General features: G+C 33.3%; 1 protein-coding gene across 5 annotated transcripts in view; it reads right to left on the reverse strand.

The window, feature by feature from the left end:
• Positions 1-21,278, reverse strand: part of RANBP17 (RAN binding protein 17) — a 333,056-nt gene that overhangs the window by 279,087 nt on the left and 32,691 nt on the right. For 3 of the 5 annotated variants that reach the window (XM_043596083.1, XM_043596084.1, XM_043596087.1), the window contains exons 8-12: positions 20,323-20,396; positions 17,725-17,844; positions 15,684-15,830; positions 14,901-15,073; positions 12,476-12,669 (exon numbers count right to left, since the gene is read on the reverse strand). In XM_043596083.1, coding sequence (XP_043452018.1) covers positions 12,476-12,669; positions 14,901-15,073; positions 15,684-15,830; positions 17,725-17,844; positions 20,323-20,396 — 708 coding nt within the window. The remainder of the gene's footprint in view (positions 1-12,475; positions 12,670-14,900; positions 15,074-15,683; positions 15,831-17,724; positions 17,845-20,322; positions 20,397-21,278) is intronic. The other 2 variants (XM_043596086.1, XM_043596085.1) reach the window with 1 other exon arrangement.

Below are 21,278 nucleotides of genomic sequence, written 5' to 3' on the forward strand. Positions count from 1 at the left end.
CACTGACTTTTTGTTTTTCTTTTTTTTTTTTTTTTACCATTTATTTATTTTCTAGAGACAGAGAGAGACAGAGTGTCCGTGGGGAAGGGGCAGAGAGAGGAGACGGAGAATCTGAAGCAGGCTCCAGGCTCTGAGCTGTCAGCGCAGAGCCCAACGCGGGGCTGGAACCCTGCTTAACTGACTGAGCCACCCAGGTGCCCCACCCCACTGCCTTTTTACCAAAAAAAAAAAAAAAAAAAAAAAAAAAAAAAAAGCAGCAAGGAAACAAATGTTAAAAATTTTCTATGTATTGAGCATTAGACACTGAATTATTATTAAAAACACATAGTATATCTTATAAAAACTCTGAATTTATATTAATCAAGAATCAGGTCTGACTTCATTCACTAGATACCCCTATTTAATATCAATAAATTATTACATTGACATTAATTCCATTCACATATCTCAAAACAGGTATATTTTCATTATGTATCCTTTTGTAGGAAAACAGGTATTTGATTCTACATCTGAATTTTTTTACATTGTAATATAATATTTGCTATATCTGAAGCTATATGTAATGGATATGAAGTATAATAAAATAAACACCAGTGAACTCCCTATCCAACTTAAGAACCAAGGCTTTACCAATATAGTCACACCTACCTTCATACTCCTCCCCTAGCTTATCCCCTTACCTGCCACCCGAGAGGTAACCATGATCCTGTATTTGGTGCTTATTATTCTCTTGAATTTTTTTTCTCATTTTACCACTTAGGCATATATTCCTAAAACAATATATTTTTAGTCTCACTTGTTTGGGGCTTTATTAAGTGTCTCACACTATATACAGTTTCCTGAAAACTGCTTTATTTCACCACCTATCCTATCTCTGAAATTCATCATAAGTATACCTGTACTTCATTCCATTTTACTGTTACATATTACTCTATTGTGTAACCATTATGATGTTTATTCATTTTAATGGTTATGGGTATTCGAGCTGTTTCCACTTTGTGTCCTTAGGAACAATTAGACTATGAATATTTTCACACATGTCCTCTTGTGTAGAAGAGATTTTCTAGAGGACATACCTAAGAGTGGAAGGGCCAAGTCAGCAGGGATTCAAATGTTCCACCTAGCAAAATAACACCAAATTGATTTCCATTCCATTTCTGATTGATTTACTTTATACTCCTACCACAAGTATATAAGAACTCCCTTTGATCTACATTCTCCTATATGATTTGCTACTTTTGCCAATTTACTGGGAGTAACATGGTATCTCATGTGCCTTAGAAGATACCCAAGTGTATAGAGTTCGTTTATTATTATTTTCGCCATTAGTTTTAATTGCAAGTTAGTAACAATGTGGACTCTGATGCTATGTGACTGAAATTTGTTAAGACTTGCTTTATATACAAATAACTTGCTCAACTTTTAAAAACTGAGATACAATTGACATATCAGTTACAAGTGTAAAACATATGATTTGATATTTATATATATTAGGAAATGATTACCACAGTAAGTCTAGTTAACATCCATCACCTCACATAGTCACCAAATTTTTTTTATGGTGAGGACTTTAAAGATTTACTGGCCCCAAAACTTGCAAGTACTATTAACTATACAGTACTATTAACTAACAGTACTATTAACTATAGTCATCATGCTGTCCATTACATCCCCATGACATTTATTTTTTAACTGCAAGTTTCTATCTTTTGACCACCTTTACCCATTTTGCCCACTCCCTACTCCCTCCTCTGACAATCACCACTCTGTTCTCTGTATCTATAAGTTCAGTTTTTTGTTATGTTTTACTTCCAGATTCTATGTATAAGTGCGATCATATGGTTATTAATCTTTCTCTGACTTATTTCATTTAGCATAATGCCCTCAAGATCCATCTTTGCTGTCACAAATGACAAGATTTCTTTCCTTTTTATGGCTGAATAATAATCCATTATATATATATACACACACACACACACACACACACACACACACACACACACACAGTTTTTCTCCATTCATCCATCAATGGACATTTAGATTGCTTTCATGTCCTGGCTACCATAAACAAAGCTGCAATAGACACAGGGGTGTAGATTATCTTTTCAAGTTAGTGTTTTTTGTTTTCTTTGAGTAAATACACAGAAGTAGAACTGCTGGATCATATCGTAGCTTGATCTTTAATTTTTTGAGAACTACCATCCGTTTTCCATAGCAGCTGCACCAATTTACATTCCCACTGACAGTGTACAATGGTTGCCTTTTCTTCACATCTTTGTCAACACGTTTTCTCTTGTCTTTTGGATAAAAGCCATTCTAACAGGTGTGAGGTGGTCTCTCATTGATTTGCTTTTCCCTGATGTTTAGTGATGTTGAATGCCTTTTGATGTACCTGTTGTTGCTGAGTTATATTAGTTCTTTTTTTATTTTTTATTTATTTTTTTATTTTTAAAAAAAAATTTTTTTTTCAACTTTTTTTTTTTTTATTTATTTTTGGGACAGAGAGAGACAGAGCATGAACAGGGGAGGGGCAGAGAGAGAGGGAGACACAGAATCGGAAACAGGCTCCAGGCTCCGAGCCATCAGCCCAGAGCCTGACGCGGGGCTCGAACTCACGCACCGCGAGATTGTGACCCGGCGGATGTCGGACGCTTAACCGACTGCGCCACCCAGGCACCCCGAGTTTTATTAGTTCTTTACATATTTTGGGTATTAACCTTTCATCAGATATATGTTTGCAAATATTTTCTCCCATTGGGTAGGTTACTTTTTCATTTTGCTGATGAAAACTTTTAATGAAGAACTTCAGCAAAGATTTACTGGTAGAAAACATTTCTGGTTTTCTACTGGTAGAAAATGTCTTTTGTTCATCCTTGTTCTTGAAAGATACTTCAGCTAACATGTAATTATAGGATTGTTGTTATTTTGGCACAATTTTTAAAAAATAATATTCTACCATCTTCTGGCTTACATTTTTACTGTTGAGAAGTGAGTTTATCAGTCTATTTCATACTTTCCAAGCAGCTTTTGAGATTTTCTGTCTTTGGGACTATGTAGTCTGACTAAAATGCTGTTTTTTGGTTTTGGCTGATAAACGTTGGGTTTGCTATACTGGTGGATTCATGTCTTCATTCAGAAAAACTCTCAGACAGAGTATCTTCAGTTATTGCCTCTGTTCCAGCTTCTCTATTCTGTTTTCCTGGGACTGAATTTGATATCCTGAACTTTCATCCCATCCTTTAATTTCTCTTTTAATTTTCTCACTTTCCTGGTTTCTCCACTTTCTTGAAAATTTCTTCGAACCTAACTGCCAATTTGAGAATTCTTTTCTCAGCTAGATCTAACTTACTGTTCAATACATTCATTAAATTTCAGGTCACAAAAATTTGTCTTCAATAATAAAGATTTTACTTGAGTCTTCTTCAGTCTGTCTGGTCATTTTTCATATTCTTTTTTGCTCATTTGTGATTCTATTTTTTTTTTATTTCTTTACACATTTCATACAGAATTATTTTACATTCCTATCCAATTATAGTATCTTAAGTCCTCTGGGAGGTCCAAATAGAATATACAATTTATTGTTTCTCTCAATGCTCATTCATGATGTCTTGTTTCATTATTTGTGTGCTCACTATTTTTTAAATTATGAACACTCATTTGGTTGCTCTTAATCTGCAGGATTCTCAAGGCCCTAAATTATGGTTGCTATTTGTCAAAGAAGATTTTAATTTACTATTTTGCTGGAAGCCAACGGGCTCTAATAATTTGGGACCACTTTATCCCCTTTGAAGCGTCCAACTTAATAGAAGAATCTTAAGTTCAGTACACCTACCTTGCTACTGGCCTAAGGCTTTGCCACCAATTTAATCACTGCTGTTGATAATTTGCCTTTGAAAGCAATACTGCCTTTTGCCCTTGTTTGCTATTGACTAGTTCCATTCTGGTTAAAGTTCTTTTTTTTTTTTTTTTTTTTGAGAGAGAGAAATAATGAGAAGAGGTGGGGGGACAGAGGAGTGTAGAGCAGCACAGGGGAGGAGAAGGAACGTCAAAAACTTCATGAACTTATTTCAAGCCCAGCAATGCATTAAAAAGTTTATCCAGGAGCTATTTTGCAGCTGAAAAGCCTTTCAGAGCATCAAGCTGACCACAATGAAGTGAAAACTACTAATTCTTTACTATTAAAGAAGCAAACACTATTTGGGATATAAACTAAAAAGAAAAATATTATTTTATTGGTAGCTGGCCAAACACAAACCAAATTATAACATAACATAATCTGAATTAATGTAGAAAACAAATCTGAAAAGATACTACATGGGATAGCATTGAGTCATTAGACAAAAACAAAGTTTTAAAAATACTACAACACAGGCTTAAAGGGCAACCACAGCTATAAAAAGATACTTAACTAAAAAGACAAGGAGGGATGAAAATTTAGCCTGTGCGCTACTCACCATTCTGTGCACTCTATGTTACATCTGTATTTGTCTAATTTGCACAAAGGCACCAAATGTACTTCTGAGCTGATGAAGTAAAATAAATACTCAAAGGCCAAAAAATGTGAGGGCTAAAATTTAGAGACATAAGCATGGAAACAACTAGAGAACTTGAATTTTTCCCTGAAGGCCAACGGAAAGCCTAGGGTATGCCCAATGTGAGGAGTCCAACAAGAAACTCACTCTTAGTGGAAAAAAAAAAAAAAAAAAGGAACTGGAGGGGAAAAAAACCTGCCCTTCACAGAGAAAGACAATAGAGAAACTTTTCTGACCTGACTTTAACATGAGGTAGAGAGGAGGAAAAAACTCTCAAGTCAGACCTCGCATGATTTGCAGCCTTACTAGACTACCAGTATGATATAAAGAACCTCATTCTAAGGAACTAGTTCACATGGTGTTGAGTTGGTAGACCCCCTCCACCCCATTTAGTTAATGGACTAAACACTCCAGTTATAAGACAAGATGGTCAGAATAGGTTTTTTAAACAGGAAGAACAATATACTGTCTGAGAGATGTACTTTAAATATCAAGACACAGACAGATTGAAAGTAAATGGATGGAGAAGGATATACCGTGTAAATGGAAAGTGTAAGAAGGCACTGGCTATGGTAATATCTGATAAGACACATTTCAAGATTAAAGAATCAATTAACAGAAAAGACAAAACAATTATAGATGTCTATACTTATAGATGTCTTACTTCTATAGAAGCAAAAATTGACAATTAAAAGTAGTATAGCAAATTCCACAATCATATTTGGAGATTATACCACCTCTCTCTGTAAATAATAGAAACATATCAAAACAAAACAAAAAATCAGTAAAGACAAAGAATATCTGAACAACACTAGACACCATCTTGACTTAAATTCTATTTACAAATTGATATCCCAAATGGTAAAGTACATCTTATTTTCAAAGGTACATGGTATGTTTACCAGGACACACTATAGGCTAGGTCATAAAAAAAGTCTCAATAAATTTAAAAGGTTTGAAATCCCAGAAAATAGTATTTGACCAAGGTAGAATTAAATTAGAAATCAGTAACAATAAGACAACTAAGAAAACCCCAAATATTTGGAAATAAAAGGCATACACTTGTCAAATAATCCATGCATTAATATAGAAATACAGATTGGAAAATATTTTTAACTAAATGATTACAAAAATAAAGCATCAAAATTCATGAGATGCAACTAAAACAATGCTTAACAATGACATTTATAACTTTAAATGTTTTTATTAGAAAAATACAAAAATCTAGGGGCGCTGGGTGGCTCAGTCGGATGAGCGTCCGACTTCAGCCCAGGTCATGATCTCGCGGTCTGTTGAGTTCGAGCCCTCCGTCGGGCTCTGTGCTGACAGCTCGGAGCCCGGAGCCTGTTTCAGATTCTGTGTCTCCCTCTCTCTCTCTGACCCTCCCCTGTTCATGCTGTGTCTCTCTCTGTCTCAAAAATAAATAAACATTAAAAAAAATTTTTTTAAAAATACAAAAATCTAAAACTCAAAGATGTGAAACCTTTATCTAAAAATGGGTGGGGGGGGGGAGGGGTGGAGAGAGACCAAATAAAATCAAATGTATAAAACAGACAATAATAAAACTAAAACAGCTTATGAAATAAAAACTGAACAAACAATAAAGAAAATCAACGAAACTAAAAGTTGGTTCTTTGAAAAGATTAACAAAATTGATAAATATCTAAGGGAGAAAGAAAAATAGGCAACAACTGTCATTATCAAAAATGAGAGATGGGTGGGTAAAATGGGTAAACAAGGTCAAAAAATAAAAAATTCCAGTTATAAACTAAGTCATCGGGATGCAATGTACAACATGTTGACTATGGTTAATACTGTACTGCATATCGGGAAGCTGATAAGGGCAGATCTTAAAAGTTTTCATCACAAGAAGAAAATAATTTTGTAACTATGTATGGTGACAGATGTTAACTAAGACTTACTATGATGATCATGTCACATTATGTACAAATATCAAATCATTATGTTGTACACCTGAAAATAGTAACACTGCATGTTAAGTATACTTCCGTTAAAAGAGAAAGAATGAAGGGAAAATCATTTCAGAGCCTACAGACAGTAAAAGAATAATAACAGGGGTACCTGGGTGGCTCAGTCTGTTAAGTGACCTGCTCTTGATTTCACCCAGGTCATAATCTCATGGTTTATGAGTCTGAGCCCATGTTGGGCTCCACGCTGATAGCATGGAGCTGGCTTGGGATTCTCTCTCTCCCCGTCTGCCAGTTCCCCACTCACATTCGTTCGTTCTCTCTCTCTTTTTTAATAAAGTTAAAAAAAAAGTAACAGAATATAAAAAATAACTATTACAATAAATTTTAAAATACGATAAAGTCTTTGAAAGATACAAATGACTAAGTTAGGCACTTAGAAAATTTGAATAGTCCTATATCAATTAAAAAATTTGAATTTGTAATTCTAAACCTTCTAGGCCCACTGACTTTGCTGGTGAATTCTATCACACTTTTAACAAAGAAATAATATTAATTAATGGTACACAAACTCTTTCAGAAGATAAATAAAGAAGAGGAAATGCTCCTTGACTCATTTTATGAGGCTAGTATTACCCTGTTACCAAAACCAGGCAAAGTCATCACAAGAAAATAAAACTACAGATAAATATCGTTCATGAACATCAATGTAAAATAAGAAATTTTTTACAAATGGAATCTAACATTATATAAAGGAACATTATATTATATAATAACAAAGTAGGATTTACCTTGGGAATGTAAAGCTGGCTTAACACAGAAAAATCAATCAATGTAATTCACTATATTGGTAAAAAAGCGAAAAAAAAAATGGGTCATTTGAATAGGTGGATAAAAAGCATTAAAAGAAAAAAATCAATGCACCACTCAGTATAAATAGTCAGAGGAACAGAAGGGAAATTCCTCAAAATTATTATGAACATCTTTTTTAAAACCTACAGATAACATCCTACTCAATGGTGAAAGGCTCAATGCTTTAGATGTACAAACAGAAACAAGGCCAGACTACCCACTCTTCCTTTTTATTCAACATTGTACCAGAGGCCCTACCAGTGGAATAAGGCAAGAAAAAGAAATAAAAGGCTTGAAGACAAGATATAAAACTGTCTTTATTTGCAGATGACATGATCTTATATGACAATCCAAAAGAATCTACAAAAAAGCTATTGGAATAAGTAAATTTAGCAAAGTCATAGGACACAAAGAGAAAAATCAATTCTGGTTGTATAGAATAGCAGAGAATGATTATAAGATTTACAACCACATCAAAAATATATAGGAATAAATTTAGTGAAACATTTTTAATACCTGTGTGCTGAAAGCAATCAAACATTGCAAAGAAAATTAAGGGACACCTATGTAAGTGGAGCAACAGACCATGTCCACAAACTGGAAGACTCAATATTGTGAAGATGGCCCAATTGATGCATAGATTGAGGCAATCCCAATCAAATTCTAGTGAGACTTTTTAAAGAAATTAACAAGCTGATGCTAAAATTAATAAAGAAAGGCAAAAGATTGAGAACAGACACAACTATTTTGAGACAGTTAGATTACCTGATTTCAAGACTTACAAAATTACAGTAACCGAGACAGTATAACACTGACATAAGGACAGACATACTGATCAACGGTAGAGAATAGAGTCCAGTAATAAACCCTAGCCTTTTATAACCAATGGATTTTTGACAAAGGTGTTACAATAATTCAGTGGGGGAAAAGATAGTTGTTACAGCAAATGGTGCTAGAACAACTATATAACTGTATGGGCTGGGGATGGGGCCTTACCCCCAACTCACACTATTCACAAAAGTTAATGCCAGGAAGTTCACGAATTTAAACATAATAGCTAAAACTATTAAACCTCTAGAAGAAAATACAGAAGAACATCTCTGTGACTTGCACTGCACAGGATTTCGTAAATACAAGAAGCATAAGCCAGAAAGAAACAATTGAAAAGGTAGATCATCAACATTTAAAACTTCTGCTCTTTGAAAAACAGTTGAAGAGAAACGACAGAGAGAAAAATACTTGCAAACATTTATGTGAAAAAGAAATTATATACAGAATATGTAAAACAGTCCTACAATTCCAATAAGAATACATATAAAAGAACAATCTAATTTAAAAATAGACAAAAAAGGTGAACAAATAGTGCACAAGAAAAGATATATGAATGGCCAAAAAGCACACCACTGTTAAGTATTAGGGACATGCAAATTATAACCACAATGATACACTTTTAGATACCCAGCAGAATGGCTAAGGTTAAGAAGACACTATCAAATCATGATGCAGATTTAGAGAAAATAATGAGAATGGAAAATGGTACTTTGTAAAACAATATAGTAGTATCCTATATATTTTTTTTAACATTTATTCATTTTTGACAGATATAGCATGAGCGGGGAAGGGGCAGAGAGAGGGAGACACAGAATCTGAAGCAGGTTCCAGGCTCTGAGTTGTCAGCACAGAGCCCGATGCGGGGCTTGAACTCACGAACTGCGAGATCATGACCTGAGCCAAAGTCGGACACTCAACCGACTGAGCCACCCAGGCACCCCAGTAGTATCCTATAATATTAAACATACATTTCTCATATGACCCAGCAACCTGTCTTAGGTATTTACCCAAGAGAAATAAAAATTTAAAAACACACAAAGACTTGTCTGCAAATGTTCATATCACCATTATTCATAATAGCCTCCCAATTGAAAGTGGAACTCAAATGTCCATCACACAGTGGATAGACTATAGTTTTATAGATAGAACTATACTATGGAATACTATGCAGCAATAAAAAGAAACAAAATATTAATATACACAATATATCTGAATGTCAAAAACATTATGCTATGCAAAGTCAACCACAAAAGACTACTTACTGTATGATTCCATTTATGCAAAAATTTAAAAGAGACAAACCACAATTACAGAAACCAGTGGTTCCCATGTCAAGAGTCAGGGAAAGGGATCAAAGAGCATGAGGAAATTATTTGGAGTGAAGGACATTCTATTTTGAATGTGGTGATAGTTACATGGCTATGAATAACTGTTAAATTCATCAAACTGTACACTCAAAAAAAGAAAGAAAGAAAGAAAGAAAGAAAGAAAGAAAGAAAGAAAGAAAAAAGAAAAAGATACTTGCAACTCTTACCACAGATAAGGAGCTCATTTTTCTAAAATACAAAGACCTCTTATAAAAAAAAATCAATGAGAAAAGGACCAACACCCAAAAATCAGCAAAGAAATTAACATGTCATTACAGAAAAACAAGACTAAATAGTCTTAAATAAACTTAATGCCTAACTGATATGAGAATATTAAATTATACTAAGAAACCATTTTTCACCTATAGAATTGCTAAGAATTCAAAAGCCTGGTAAAATTATCCTGTGAAGGCAATATGGAAACACTCCCATAGATAGCTAGCTGGTGGACAAGTAAATTGACATAGTCCTTTCCAAAAGTAATTTGGCAATATCTATAAAAGTTATAAATATTTACCCTTTTAGCCAATAGTAATTCTACTCTGGGAATTTATCTTCTATATATACTTGTATACACGTAAAATGACATATATACATGGTTAATCTATATGGCATTAATTTTAATAGCTGGAGATGAAAAATAATTCTAATGACTTTCAATGGTAGAAAGAATGATTAAATAATGATACAGTAAGAATAAAATATTATGCATCTATAAAAAATAAGCATTCTCTAAATTTGAAAATAGCTATAAAGTACACTATTAAATGAAAGAAAAAGCAAGAGTAGAACACTAAGGGTGTATACCACATCCTAAGTAAATAAAGAGGGATAAGAATTTATAAGTTCATAGTTGTTTGTATATGCATGCAGAAACTTTGAAAATATACGCAAAACTAGTAAAAATTGCTACATAGAGTGAAGAACAAGAGGACAGATCATAGAACTGAAACAGAAACACATTTTAATTTATTTTTTCTGGATAATGGGGACATATTACCTCTTTAAAAAGATTAGGTGATTTAATTAAAATAAAGTTTGATATGAAAAATAACTAAGAGAATAGATACATTAAAGTGACATGTAAAGGCAGATCACAAACTTGGGGACAATATTTACAATTCAAATCACTAAAGGGTTAGCATCAAAAACACAAAAAGAATTCAATCAGTAAAAGATAAACTAATAATCCAAATGGTGAGTAGAAAACTGAACAAAAATCATAAATATATGTCATTGATAATGACACAAATACCAGTCAACAAACATAAAACAATACTAAACTTCATTAATTATGAGAAAAAAACTAAAATTTTAAGTCTAACATTATGAGGTGTTGGCAAAGATCTATGTGAGGGTGGGTGGGTACTAAAGTAGAAAATCACTCTGTAAATGAGTTTGGCATCATTCTACTGAAACTATGTAATGGATATACATAACAATCTTTACACAGCTGCACTCATTCCATTAGCAAAAAGCAGAAAAAATACAAATATCCACTGACAAGAAAATGCATAAATAAATTTGGTATATTCAAACAACAGAACAGGGGCAGTGCAAATCATACAGCCATAGCATCAACACAAACCCTCATAAATGCAATACTGAGGGAAAAAAATAAAGTAAGTTGTAGAATGCAGTTTCATTGTATACAGTTGTATAAGGTTCAGAAATTTGCAAAACCATGAATTATTTCCAGAATATATATATATGTGTGTCTGTATACACCCATACACACACACACACACACACACACACACACACACACACACATACACACACACACAGTACTACTATGAATAACAAAAGGCACTAATTGATAAATGCAAAATTCAAGATTCCAAGTATTTTCTGCTGGAAGAAAGGATAGATTTGGACAGAGAAACAATGGGAACAACAAAGATACTGATACTGACCTATTCTTTACGCTGTGTGATGCTGTTTGTTATTGCTAGTCACCATGTCTCAATATATATACACAGCCTTTTGTACGTATTTAATATTTAATAATTTTGAAAACTCTGAAGAAATCAACCATGAAAAGACTAAAATGCTGCAAAAATATTGCTCCTTAATTTAATTTATAAATAATGAGATCTTAATAAGAGATTATTTGAAGTAGAGGTTAACTACTCCACTATGTAGCCCGTCAGCAGTTCTTTAATGTGTGACTCCAAACACAAAAACAAAAACAGATAATAAAAGACATTTTAAGACATTATATAAAAGTAAAATATAATCTTTTAAACAATGTTTTGAAAAGAGTTTAGATAGGAAATCACGGAGTCTATCATCCCTTACCACTCACTTCCCGAAACAATAAAAGGAAAAAAACATAAAAGAAAAAACATTATGGAACCATAATTAAAGTGTCTTCTTTTAGAAATGGATAAAGTCAGTTCCATTCTCATATTCATTAATATATTTATTTAATTTTATTCCCTGCAATGTTCCTGAAAGGATTTAAAGGGACATTCAGAAATAAATAAACCCTCCTTCAATAAAGCATTAAAGAAAAATAATGAGGAAAGTGAGGATTCAAATGTAATAGTAAACTAAAGCCATAGTGAAGGATAATACGCAAATACAAAACCATAATGAGGTCTTATACAATTTTTTATTGGATGAAATTGGGCTTTGAATTTGCAGTCAACTACAGCAAAGAAGAAAACATGATTAGTTAAAAGATAGTTACAAGTTAATGAACTCTACTCAAATACCATTATCAGCTTTCCTTGATACCGATTCCAGAGAAATACTTCCCATGTATCTTATAAATGAGAACTGAAAATTAACCACCAGGCAACCAAAATACCCAGAAGGCTAACAAAATTAATGGCTTATTAGAGGACAAGGAATTGGGGGAAATACATAAAAATAATTTGCAGTAAAAGTATTAAAGTGATTAATGAAGCTACTTAAAATTCAACATAATACCATATATAGTCATACAAAGTTTACTGACCTTCCTGAATTGCCATGTCCACAGTTATCCCAGAAGCTGAATGAAGAAGCTTTTGGTAATTCTGCGCATTTTGGTCAAACAGCTGTACAAGAAGAGTGCACGTCTTTTCATATTCACATCTGCTGACAGTGCACAACTGTTCCAGCTGCTGAAACACAGTAGCAGTGTCATCCAGTGGATCATCTAAATTATCTCTGCAAATATATAAGAACAAGTTCACAGCCAACATTAGGATGTGATATACATTTTTTAAATGTGATAAGCTTCTATTCACTACAAATAAACTTTATGTTAAACAAAAATTCCATTATGGATAAAGAAAAAGAAGACAAATGGATTGGAAAGTAAGAGATAAAATACCTATGTTCGAAGACGACATGATTGTACACATGAAAAATCCCAAAGAAACCATAAAACAAGCTACGATTACTTACAGATGAGTTTACCGAGTTCCTAGCATAACAGGGTCAATATACAAAACTCAACCACATTACTAAATACTAGCAATGAACAGTTGGAACTTGACATTTAAAAAACTGCATGTTCCAAAGAAATCAGAAAAAAATCTAATTCATTAAACCTAATTAAACATATATAAAAGTTGAAGGCTTAATACAACACAACACTAAGCAAAGAAATCACAAAATAGCTAAATAAATTAAAAGATAAACATGATTATTGACTGAAAGACCTGATACTGCCGAGGTATCAATTCTTCCCCCAGGTTAATCTACAAACTTAAAGCAATCCTAATCAAAATCTCAGCAAGATTTTTTATAGATACAAGATAATCCTAAAGTTTACATGGGAAAGCAAAGGAAGTAAAAAACCAAAACAACTGAAAAGGGGAAACCAAGGTAAAAGACTCACACTACCTGATTTCAAAGCTTATAGGGCTACTGTATTCAAGACAGGGTATTGGCAGAAGGAAAAATATATAGATTAATGAGAACAGAGCCCAGAAAGCACAGAGGGAAGAGATAGTCTTCTCCACAAATGATGCTGGGATAATTGGTCACCCATAAAAAAAAACAAAAAACAAAAAATAACTTCAAGCTATCTCATATAAAAATTAACTCGAAATGGATCACAGAAGTAAATGTAAATTCTAAAACTATAAAACTTGTAAAAGAAAAAATAAAAGACAAATTGAACTTCACTTAACTCTAAAACTTCTTTGAAAGACTGTGAAGGAAATGAAAAGGCAAACTATGGATTAAAAGATAATATTTACAAAACACATACAATAAAAAGATTTGTGATCTCATATATAGACCTCTTAAATCTCAATATAATAAACAACCCAATTTTAAAAAAGGACAACAAATTTAACAGGTGCTTTACCAAATAATATATACAAATGGTAAATAATATTGGTAATTAAGAGAATGCAAATTAAACCCCAAATGAGGTACCACTACACACCTATTAGAATGACTAAAATTAAAAAAAAAAACTGACAATATCAAGTGCCGATGAGAATAAAGGGCAATTAGGTCTCTCATACATTGCTGGTGGGAATGCCACTTTGCAAAACAGTTTGGCAGTTTCTTATAAAGTAAAACATACACTCACCATGCAACCCAGAAATCTGCCACCTACACATTTACCCAAGAGAAATAAAAACTTATGTTCACACAAAAACCTGCACAGCAATGTTTACAGCTGTTTTATTCATAATTGACAAAAATGGAAACAACCCAAATGTCCATCAACGAGTGAATGGATAAACAAACTGATATATCCAGGAAATGAAATACCATTCAGCAATAAATTTTAAGAACTCCTGATGCAACATGGAGGAATCTCAAATGCATTATGTCAAGTGAAAGAAGCTGAACTAAAAGGCTATATATTATATCTACACAGCATTCTAAAAAGGCAAAAACTGGGGCGCCTGGGTGGCGCAGTCGGTTAAGCGTCCGACTTCAGCCAGGTCACGATCTCGCGGTCCGGGAGTTCGAGCCCCGCGTCGGGCTCTGGGCTGCTGGCTCAGAGCCTGGAGCCTGTTTCCGATTCTGTGTCTCCCTCTCTCTCTGCCCCTCCCCCGTTCATGCTCTGTCTCTCTCTGTCCCAAAAATAAATTTAAAATGTTGAAAAAAAATTTAAAAAATAAATAAATAAATAAATAAATAAATAAAATAAAAAGGCAAAAACTATAGGAAAACAGAACAAATAAGTAAATGCCAGCGTCTGAGGGTGGAGAAAGGACTGACTATAAGGGACACAAAAGAACTTTCTGGTGTGATGAAACTAGTCTCTATCTTGACTGTAATGGTAGTTATACAACTATATGCACGTGTCAGAACTCATAGACCTATTCAGTAAAAAGGGTGATTTTACACTAGGTAAATTATACCTCAAATTTTTTAAATTCTAAGATGCAAAAGATAAAAATACAACAGAAACATTTAGTTTTCAATACCTCACAACTATGGCAACAGATTCCAAGCGAGAAGTGATAAAGGCCTTCGTGATTTCTGGTGCGTAAGTGTCTAATAAGTGGGGCTCAGTTGATTTCACAAAAGGAACTGATGCTACCATCCTTTGCCACAGGGTTAATAAATAATGAACACTGTTGGGAGCAAATTCCCAATGCTACAAAGAAATAAAGCAAACGTTATTTAAAATGACATATCTTCTTAGAATTAAGAATTAATAAGACAGAATTACTAACACAGATTTTCTAAACAAAATTACTAAACACAGACTTTAAAATTAACTTTTATTCTGATCATATAACCAATCATCATTAACATAGCAAATTTTGTAAATAAATGCAAAAAAGCATAAAGAAGAAACCAATAATCTCTCATTCTACCACCCAAGGGTGATCACTATTAAAAGTTGGTGTGCTTCCTTCTAATCTTTCCATGAATATTTTTCAGAGTTCATATCATGTGGAAAATGTGGTTTTAAAGCTTCCCCCCAACTTATAAAAAGAATTTTCCAAAAAAAATCTTTAAAAAATGTCTTTTATTTCTTCACATAAATTTTACTATAGCTTCTCAACTCATTCTTTAGTAGATACTCAGATAGCCTCTAAATGTTTATTATAAAATGTTACAATGAACTTTCACCTAAAACCCTGGAATAAGTATTTTTAGCAAAGCACTCTAACAAATGTTAAAAGTCCCCACCAAATCTTACCAAGAAATTGTTCTAAAAAGTATCTACTGTTTAACATCAACTATATGTTTTTATTTACCTGCAGGCTAGTAATGGTAAAGTTAGCAATCAATCTGATAACTTCAGGATATTCCTTCACCATAACTAATTCTCCCAGCTGATAATTTGTCTTTAAACGAGCCAAAAATCGGCAAAATTCATGATAATTACCTGGATCAGACAAACCCTAAATTATGAGACAAAAAGAAAGGCTTTTTAAAATACTTAAAAACAAACCAAGCTAATGACTTATCACTAAAATTCCAAGAGTATTTTATTAAGTCTTCGAGTTTTCATGGGTACATATGGTACTTTGTGTCACCTGAGTACATCATTAATGAAAGAAAACAAATGATTCCTGTTGGATTTAATGTTGGCATCAATGATTAAAATAAGGAATCCAAAGTAGAGGATCTGGAAAAAGCTTTCCTCTGTGATGACTAAATCATGTTTAGGAACCCAGTGTATTACAGAAAAAATTTGCATGTGTGCGTACATGTCTGTGTGTGTGCACGTGTATGTGTACTGTGGCTTACACACAAGTCAGTAGAAGACTTGAAAAATATTTAAGATGAAAATTAAGAATGGGTTCTTGAAACCCTGGAAAAGAGCAATACCAACTGATGAACTTAAATGGTATTTGTGCATACACAACAGAAATTTCTTTTAATTCAATAAATATTTATTGAGTACCTATAGGTATTGAGCCCTCAAGCAACTCCTTGTCCCTAAGTAAAGTCATTCAAAACAATTATTACAACATAGGGCAGAAAGTCTAACAGAAGTACTATAAGACACAGAGGTAACCTCAGAGAAGGAAAGGTTAAAAAGGAAGACCAAGAAAGAGGCCCCCCAGTTGTCTGTGAGAGCTCCTTGAAGATAGGACACCAGTGTTATCTTTATAAAAGTTTGAACATTTTGTTTGCATTGTAGCTGGCATGACAGAGACTTCAAAGAGTATATGTTTAATACTCAAAGAGTTTCTAAGAAATTTCATTCATATGAGCTCCAAGAAAATATAAAACAGTATCTAATTATTAAGGACAAATTACAAAAAGATACTTCATACTAATAGATCTTTTACTACATGATTATAATTCTAAAATAATATAATACTCAAGCCAACTTTTACAGACATGAAACATGAACATGAGGAGGCTGGAAAACCAATTAAAGCAATTATCTGATATTACCATATTATCTTTCACATACTAATTGATGACAGTGAGTTAAACAACTAAAAATTTTGACATACATTAGTAAAATCCCATCTATCAACAAAACATGTAAATTTCTTAATTCCGCTATCATTGAAAAAATAAAATAATAGCATAACACCTAAAATACTAAAATACTCCTGAGAATGACATACAAAATCAATTGCTCCTTAGCTAGCAAGCAAATTTTCTTTATGTACAGATACTATATGTCCTCTCAAGAGTTATTAGTAACTAAGAGACAGATAAATCTCCTTAAATTATTTAACATTTTAAAATCCATATGTTAAACCAAAGACAAAATAAAAAGCAAAACAAAACATGTTATCGAGGCAGTCAAAATCACTAATTAATAATGGTTTTGCAATTCTCTGAAATGAACATTGCAGTTAATGTATAGGAAAGGTTTTTAAATCTACAAACTCTTATTTGTCCACAAGAGGGCAAAAAGACATAATTTCAAAATTTAAAGCCACTTACTCCAATATTAACATTCAGATTTATATTAAGTCTTCAGAAGGTAGATATAACTCCGAATTAATTACTTTAGTAATTTAAGAAGTACAAGCAAGCAAAGAAATGCAGTACAATGGTGTAAAGCAGAAGCATAATAAGATATATACCTTCTATTCTTATTCACCTAAAAAAAATGGAAAAAAATAAAAAAGAACACAGAAGTGTATCAGGAAACCATCCATTTTTAAAAACTGTCCATTTCTACTATAAATGAGATCAAGGGAAGATGGATATGACAGTTCATGTTTCTTCCAGAATCATAATCAAATCATGAGTTTATTACACACCTTTCAGCAGAAAAACTGTATTTCTATATACTAAGTATTAATTAAATTACTTCATAAATACCTGAGGGTTTTCAAGTATCCTTTTTACTCCCTTAATTAAATTACCAAGGTACTTGGCACGTTCAGGACTGCTAAATAAGGACCTTCTTGTAGAAGCAAACTGAACTAAACATGAAAGTGCCTAAAAATAGGAACAACAAAATTCATTTCAATTTTAAAAGTAACTATGGCCACATGTAAGGAGCACGAGTCTTTACATAAAAAATATTTTTTAATTTTTGTGATACAAAAGCATTATAGAATCTAGGAACCCTGAAAGCTACACATCATCAATCACCATCACTACCCATAACCCTTTAACTCCACCACTAAAATTTCTATTTGTCTGTGTTCTCTTTTAATATATTGTCATATATGTATGCCAGAGCAACTTGGACATACTCAAAAGGCTCCCAGTTGCTTCTTATGCCCACCTCCGTTCATGAACCAATAAAACAGGTGTTCTACCAAAATTAAAATATGGTTTTGTGGTAGAGTATGTTTAAGAAATACTGTACATTCTGTACTGTGGTATCCTGTAAGTGGGGGAACTTTACTTCAGTGTAACTTGGTGTAACTTTACTTAATCCAGCATATCCCAAATTTATTTGGTGATGGTACATCTTACCCATACCATCCATTAATATCTTGAGACACAATTTGGAGAATACTGCTGGAAATATCAGATATTCTACAAAAATTCCAAAAAAAATACCAATGGTCTAGTTATCTTCCAAAAGTTAATACTTTACCAGACGATCTTACTACTTGGGTTCTTAATTCTACTACTGAAAACCATTTGAAGCCTGTTTGATCATTAAGTGAGTGGCCCAAAACTGGCAACTTTTCAGGCCAAACGGCCCTCATAAGTTTTGTTTTGTTCCACATATGTTTGTTTGCCCACTTTATAAAACAAAAAAAATAGAATTAGTGGCTAAATATTTAAATATTTCAATTAAGAGACTTTACTTAATGTCTGGCTCTCCTAACAAAGGTGAGAACATGGACAAGAATCAGAGGACGGCCTTTTTAGATGTTCTCTAGTTGGCCACAGTCCTTACTGTTTTAAACAAATAAAAAACCAAAAACTCCTCAGGCAATTTTGATGTGTAGAAGGTTTGGGAACCACTAGTGTATCAAAAATATCCGGGGTGGGGCTCCTGGGTTGTTCAGTCAGTTGAGCGTCCTACTCTTGTTTTCAGCTTAGGTCACGATCACACAGTCGTGGGATCAGGCCCTGCGTTGGGCTCCATGTTGGACATGGAGCCTACTTAAGATTCTCTCCCTTCCTCTCTCTCTGCCTCTCTCTCTCTCTCTCTCTCTCTCTCTCAAAACAAAACAAAACAAAACAAAACAAAACAAAACAAAACAATACTCAGGGTCTGGGGGCCAAAAATACCTAGGTTTGAATCTCAGCTTCATTATTTAGTTTGCTGCCCTAAAGAAATTCCTTTAAGCCAGTATGGGTCTGTTTCCTTGTCAACATTGTGAGGATAATAACACTTACCCTGCAGGGCCGCTCTGAGGATGAGTTGAGATAAGCACCTTATAGTAGGTCATGACCAATAAATGCTAGTTACTTTCTTTTAAAGCAGTTGTTCCCCACTTAATTTTTTAAGCACCAGTAGCTTGTTTTATTCCAAAACATAATTATACATGAAACCATGGTTTTTAAACAACTAAAAACAAAACTATTCTGGTTAAAAGACAGAAGCCTGAAACTCTGTGGCACCATCTGGAAACATGAGTGTCCTGTGGAACCCAGTTTAAAAACCACAATCTTTAAACTCTAGATGGGAGAGCAGACAAGTTTAAAAAAAAAAAAAAAAAAAGAGGCAGAGTATTTTTGTAAGTCTATTCCTCCCTTCTAGGCAATAACAGATTTAAACAAATACACCACTGATTTGCACTTTAAGTCTGTAGTGTCTTTATTCATGAAATGGCAATTTCAGAATCCCCCAACTTTACATCTATAAGCTTAGATATTAAACTGACAACTTTTTCCTTTTTTTTTTTTTTTCAGTCTTGCCTGGTCTCTGTTGTAGATTCCACAAAGACAGGTTCACAGTCTCAAAGTTACTTTATAACCAAAGAGTTTTAAGATTTTTAAAGTACATGATAGAATTTAATTCAAAAAATAAATGAACTGGAGTGATGGACACAAAATCACATGAGCAGATCCCCTTTGTTTCTCACTCAGAGATAACTGATGGGGGCTGCCTGGCAAGCCTAGGGCATGGACGGTTGAAGAAGAGTTAGAGAGAGGGGAGGAATAGGGAAGGTAACAGATGGTATGGCCAACTACTGGACTGAGGCCCAGAAGAAGGGACGGGGGACTGGGTAGAAAGTAAGGTACACTTAGAGGCTGACAGGTTTTCTTGGCTCTGGGCAGGAGCTAAATCAAGAGTCAGAGGTTCTGGGTTCACCCATCAAATGGAATGCACTGGTGACTATACACAGAATTGGACAAACAGCTTAAGTAATATAAATCCCAGGAGACGTCAGAATTTCTTGAGAGGTAAACCCAATCAAGAATGTAAATTTTTACAACAAATATATACTACCATTCGATAAAGATCATAGATACTTTTTAATGAAATAATGAGTGAGTTTTACTTACTAATTGAGATAGTAGTGGTGGAAGTGAATGATACAAATTGAAGAAAAGATCCAATGTTTCTGGTTCCAGGAAAACTGAAAAAAAATTATTTTCTTATAGCGTTACTTCAATTCTTAACGTAATCAGTAAGACTTTATCACACAAATGAGAACTCCAAGACCTCTGCATGTGACCACTCTTTCCAGTTAGGCTTAATACCTTTTTAATTCCTTTTAGTTCCTAGCTATTTTCCTTTGAAAGATGAAATGATACAGAGATAGAAACCAATTAGCTAAAATGCTGCTTATTTTTATGAAGCATCTACAGTTCTTACTGGGAGAATCTTCTCACTATTTTCATTTGTATTAAAGTAATATAAATGTTTAAAAATGCAAACAGTATCAAAAAGAATATTAAAAAGTGTATAATAAAAAACAGCTATACCTTACCCCATTCTAAGTACCTTTCAACTCTTATCTACACTTACATACATATTTCCAAATAACATGCTATATGAATATTTATTTGTTTTACTTAAACTATCAAATAAATTCCTGTTACAACGGATGAGGCTTTAGCCCATACCACAATCTGTCCTCTCTCAACAACCATCCAGTATTATTAACTATTTGGGATTAAATCAATTCTAAGTGTTTACATTTATTATGGCTATATAATGTTAGCAACTGAGCCAAGGAGTACCCTATAATTATACTGTATTTCTAACACTCTCTGGGTTTAATCATAGCATCTTTTCTGCGATTAGTTGTAGATCTGTCACTAATTCCTTCCAAATGCTCAACCGATTTGTAAAATGTTCTTTATGCTATTTTCCACATGATCAATAGCATCAAATAACCTATAATTTCCATTCCCACCCCTACCCTACCTCCTAAAGCCTTCAACTTGGGACTGGTTGTTTCTAAATTTGTTAAACAATTATCTTCTTTTTATGTCTGTTCATTGTCATCTTGTGT

This window comes from Prionailurus bengalensis, chromosome A1, assembly GCF_016509475.1.
Source record: "Prionailurus bengalensis isolate Pbe53 chromosome A1, Fcat_Pben_1.1_paternal_pri, whole genome shotgun sequence".
In the NCBI taxonomy this organism is placed as follows: domain Eukaryota; kingdom Metazoa; phylum Chordata; class Mammalia; order Carnivora; family Felidae; genus Prionailurus; species Prionailurus bengalensis.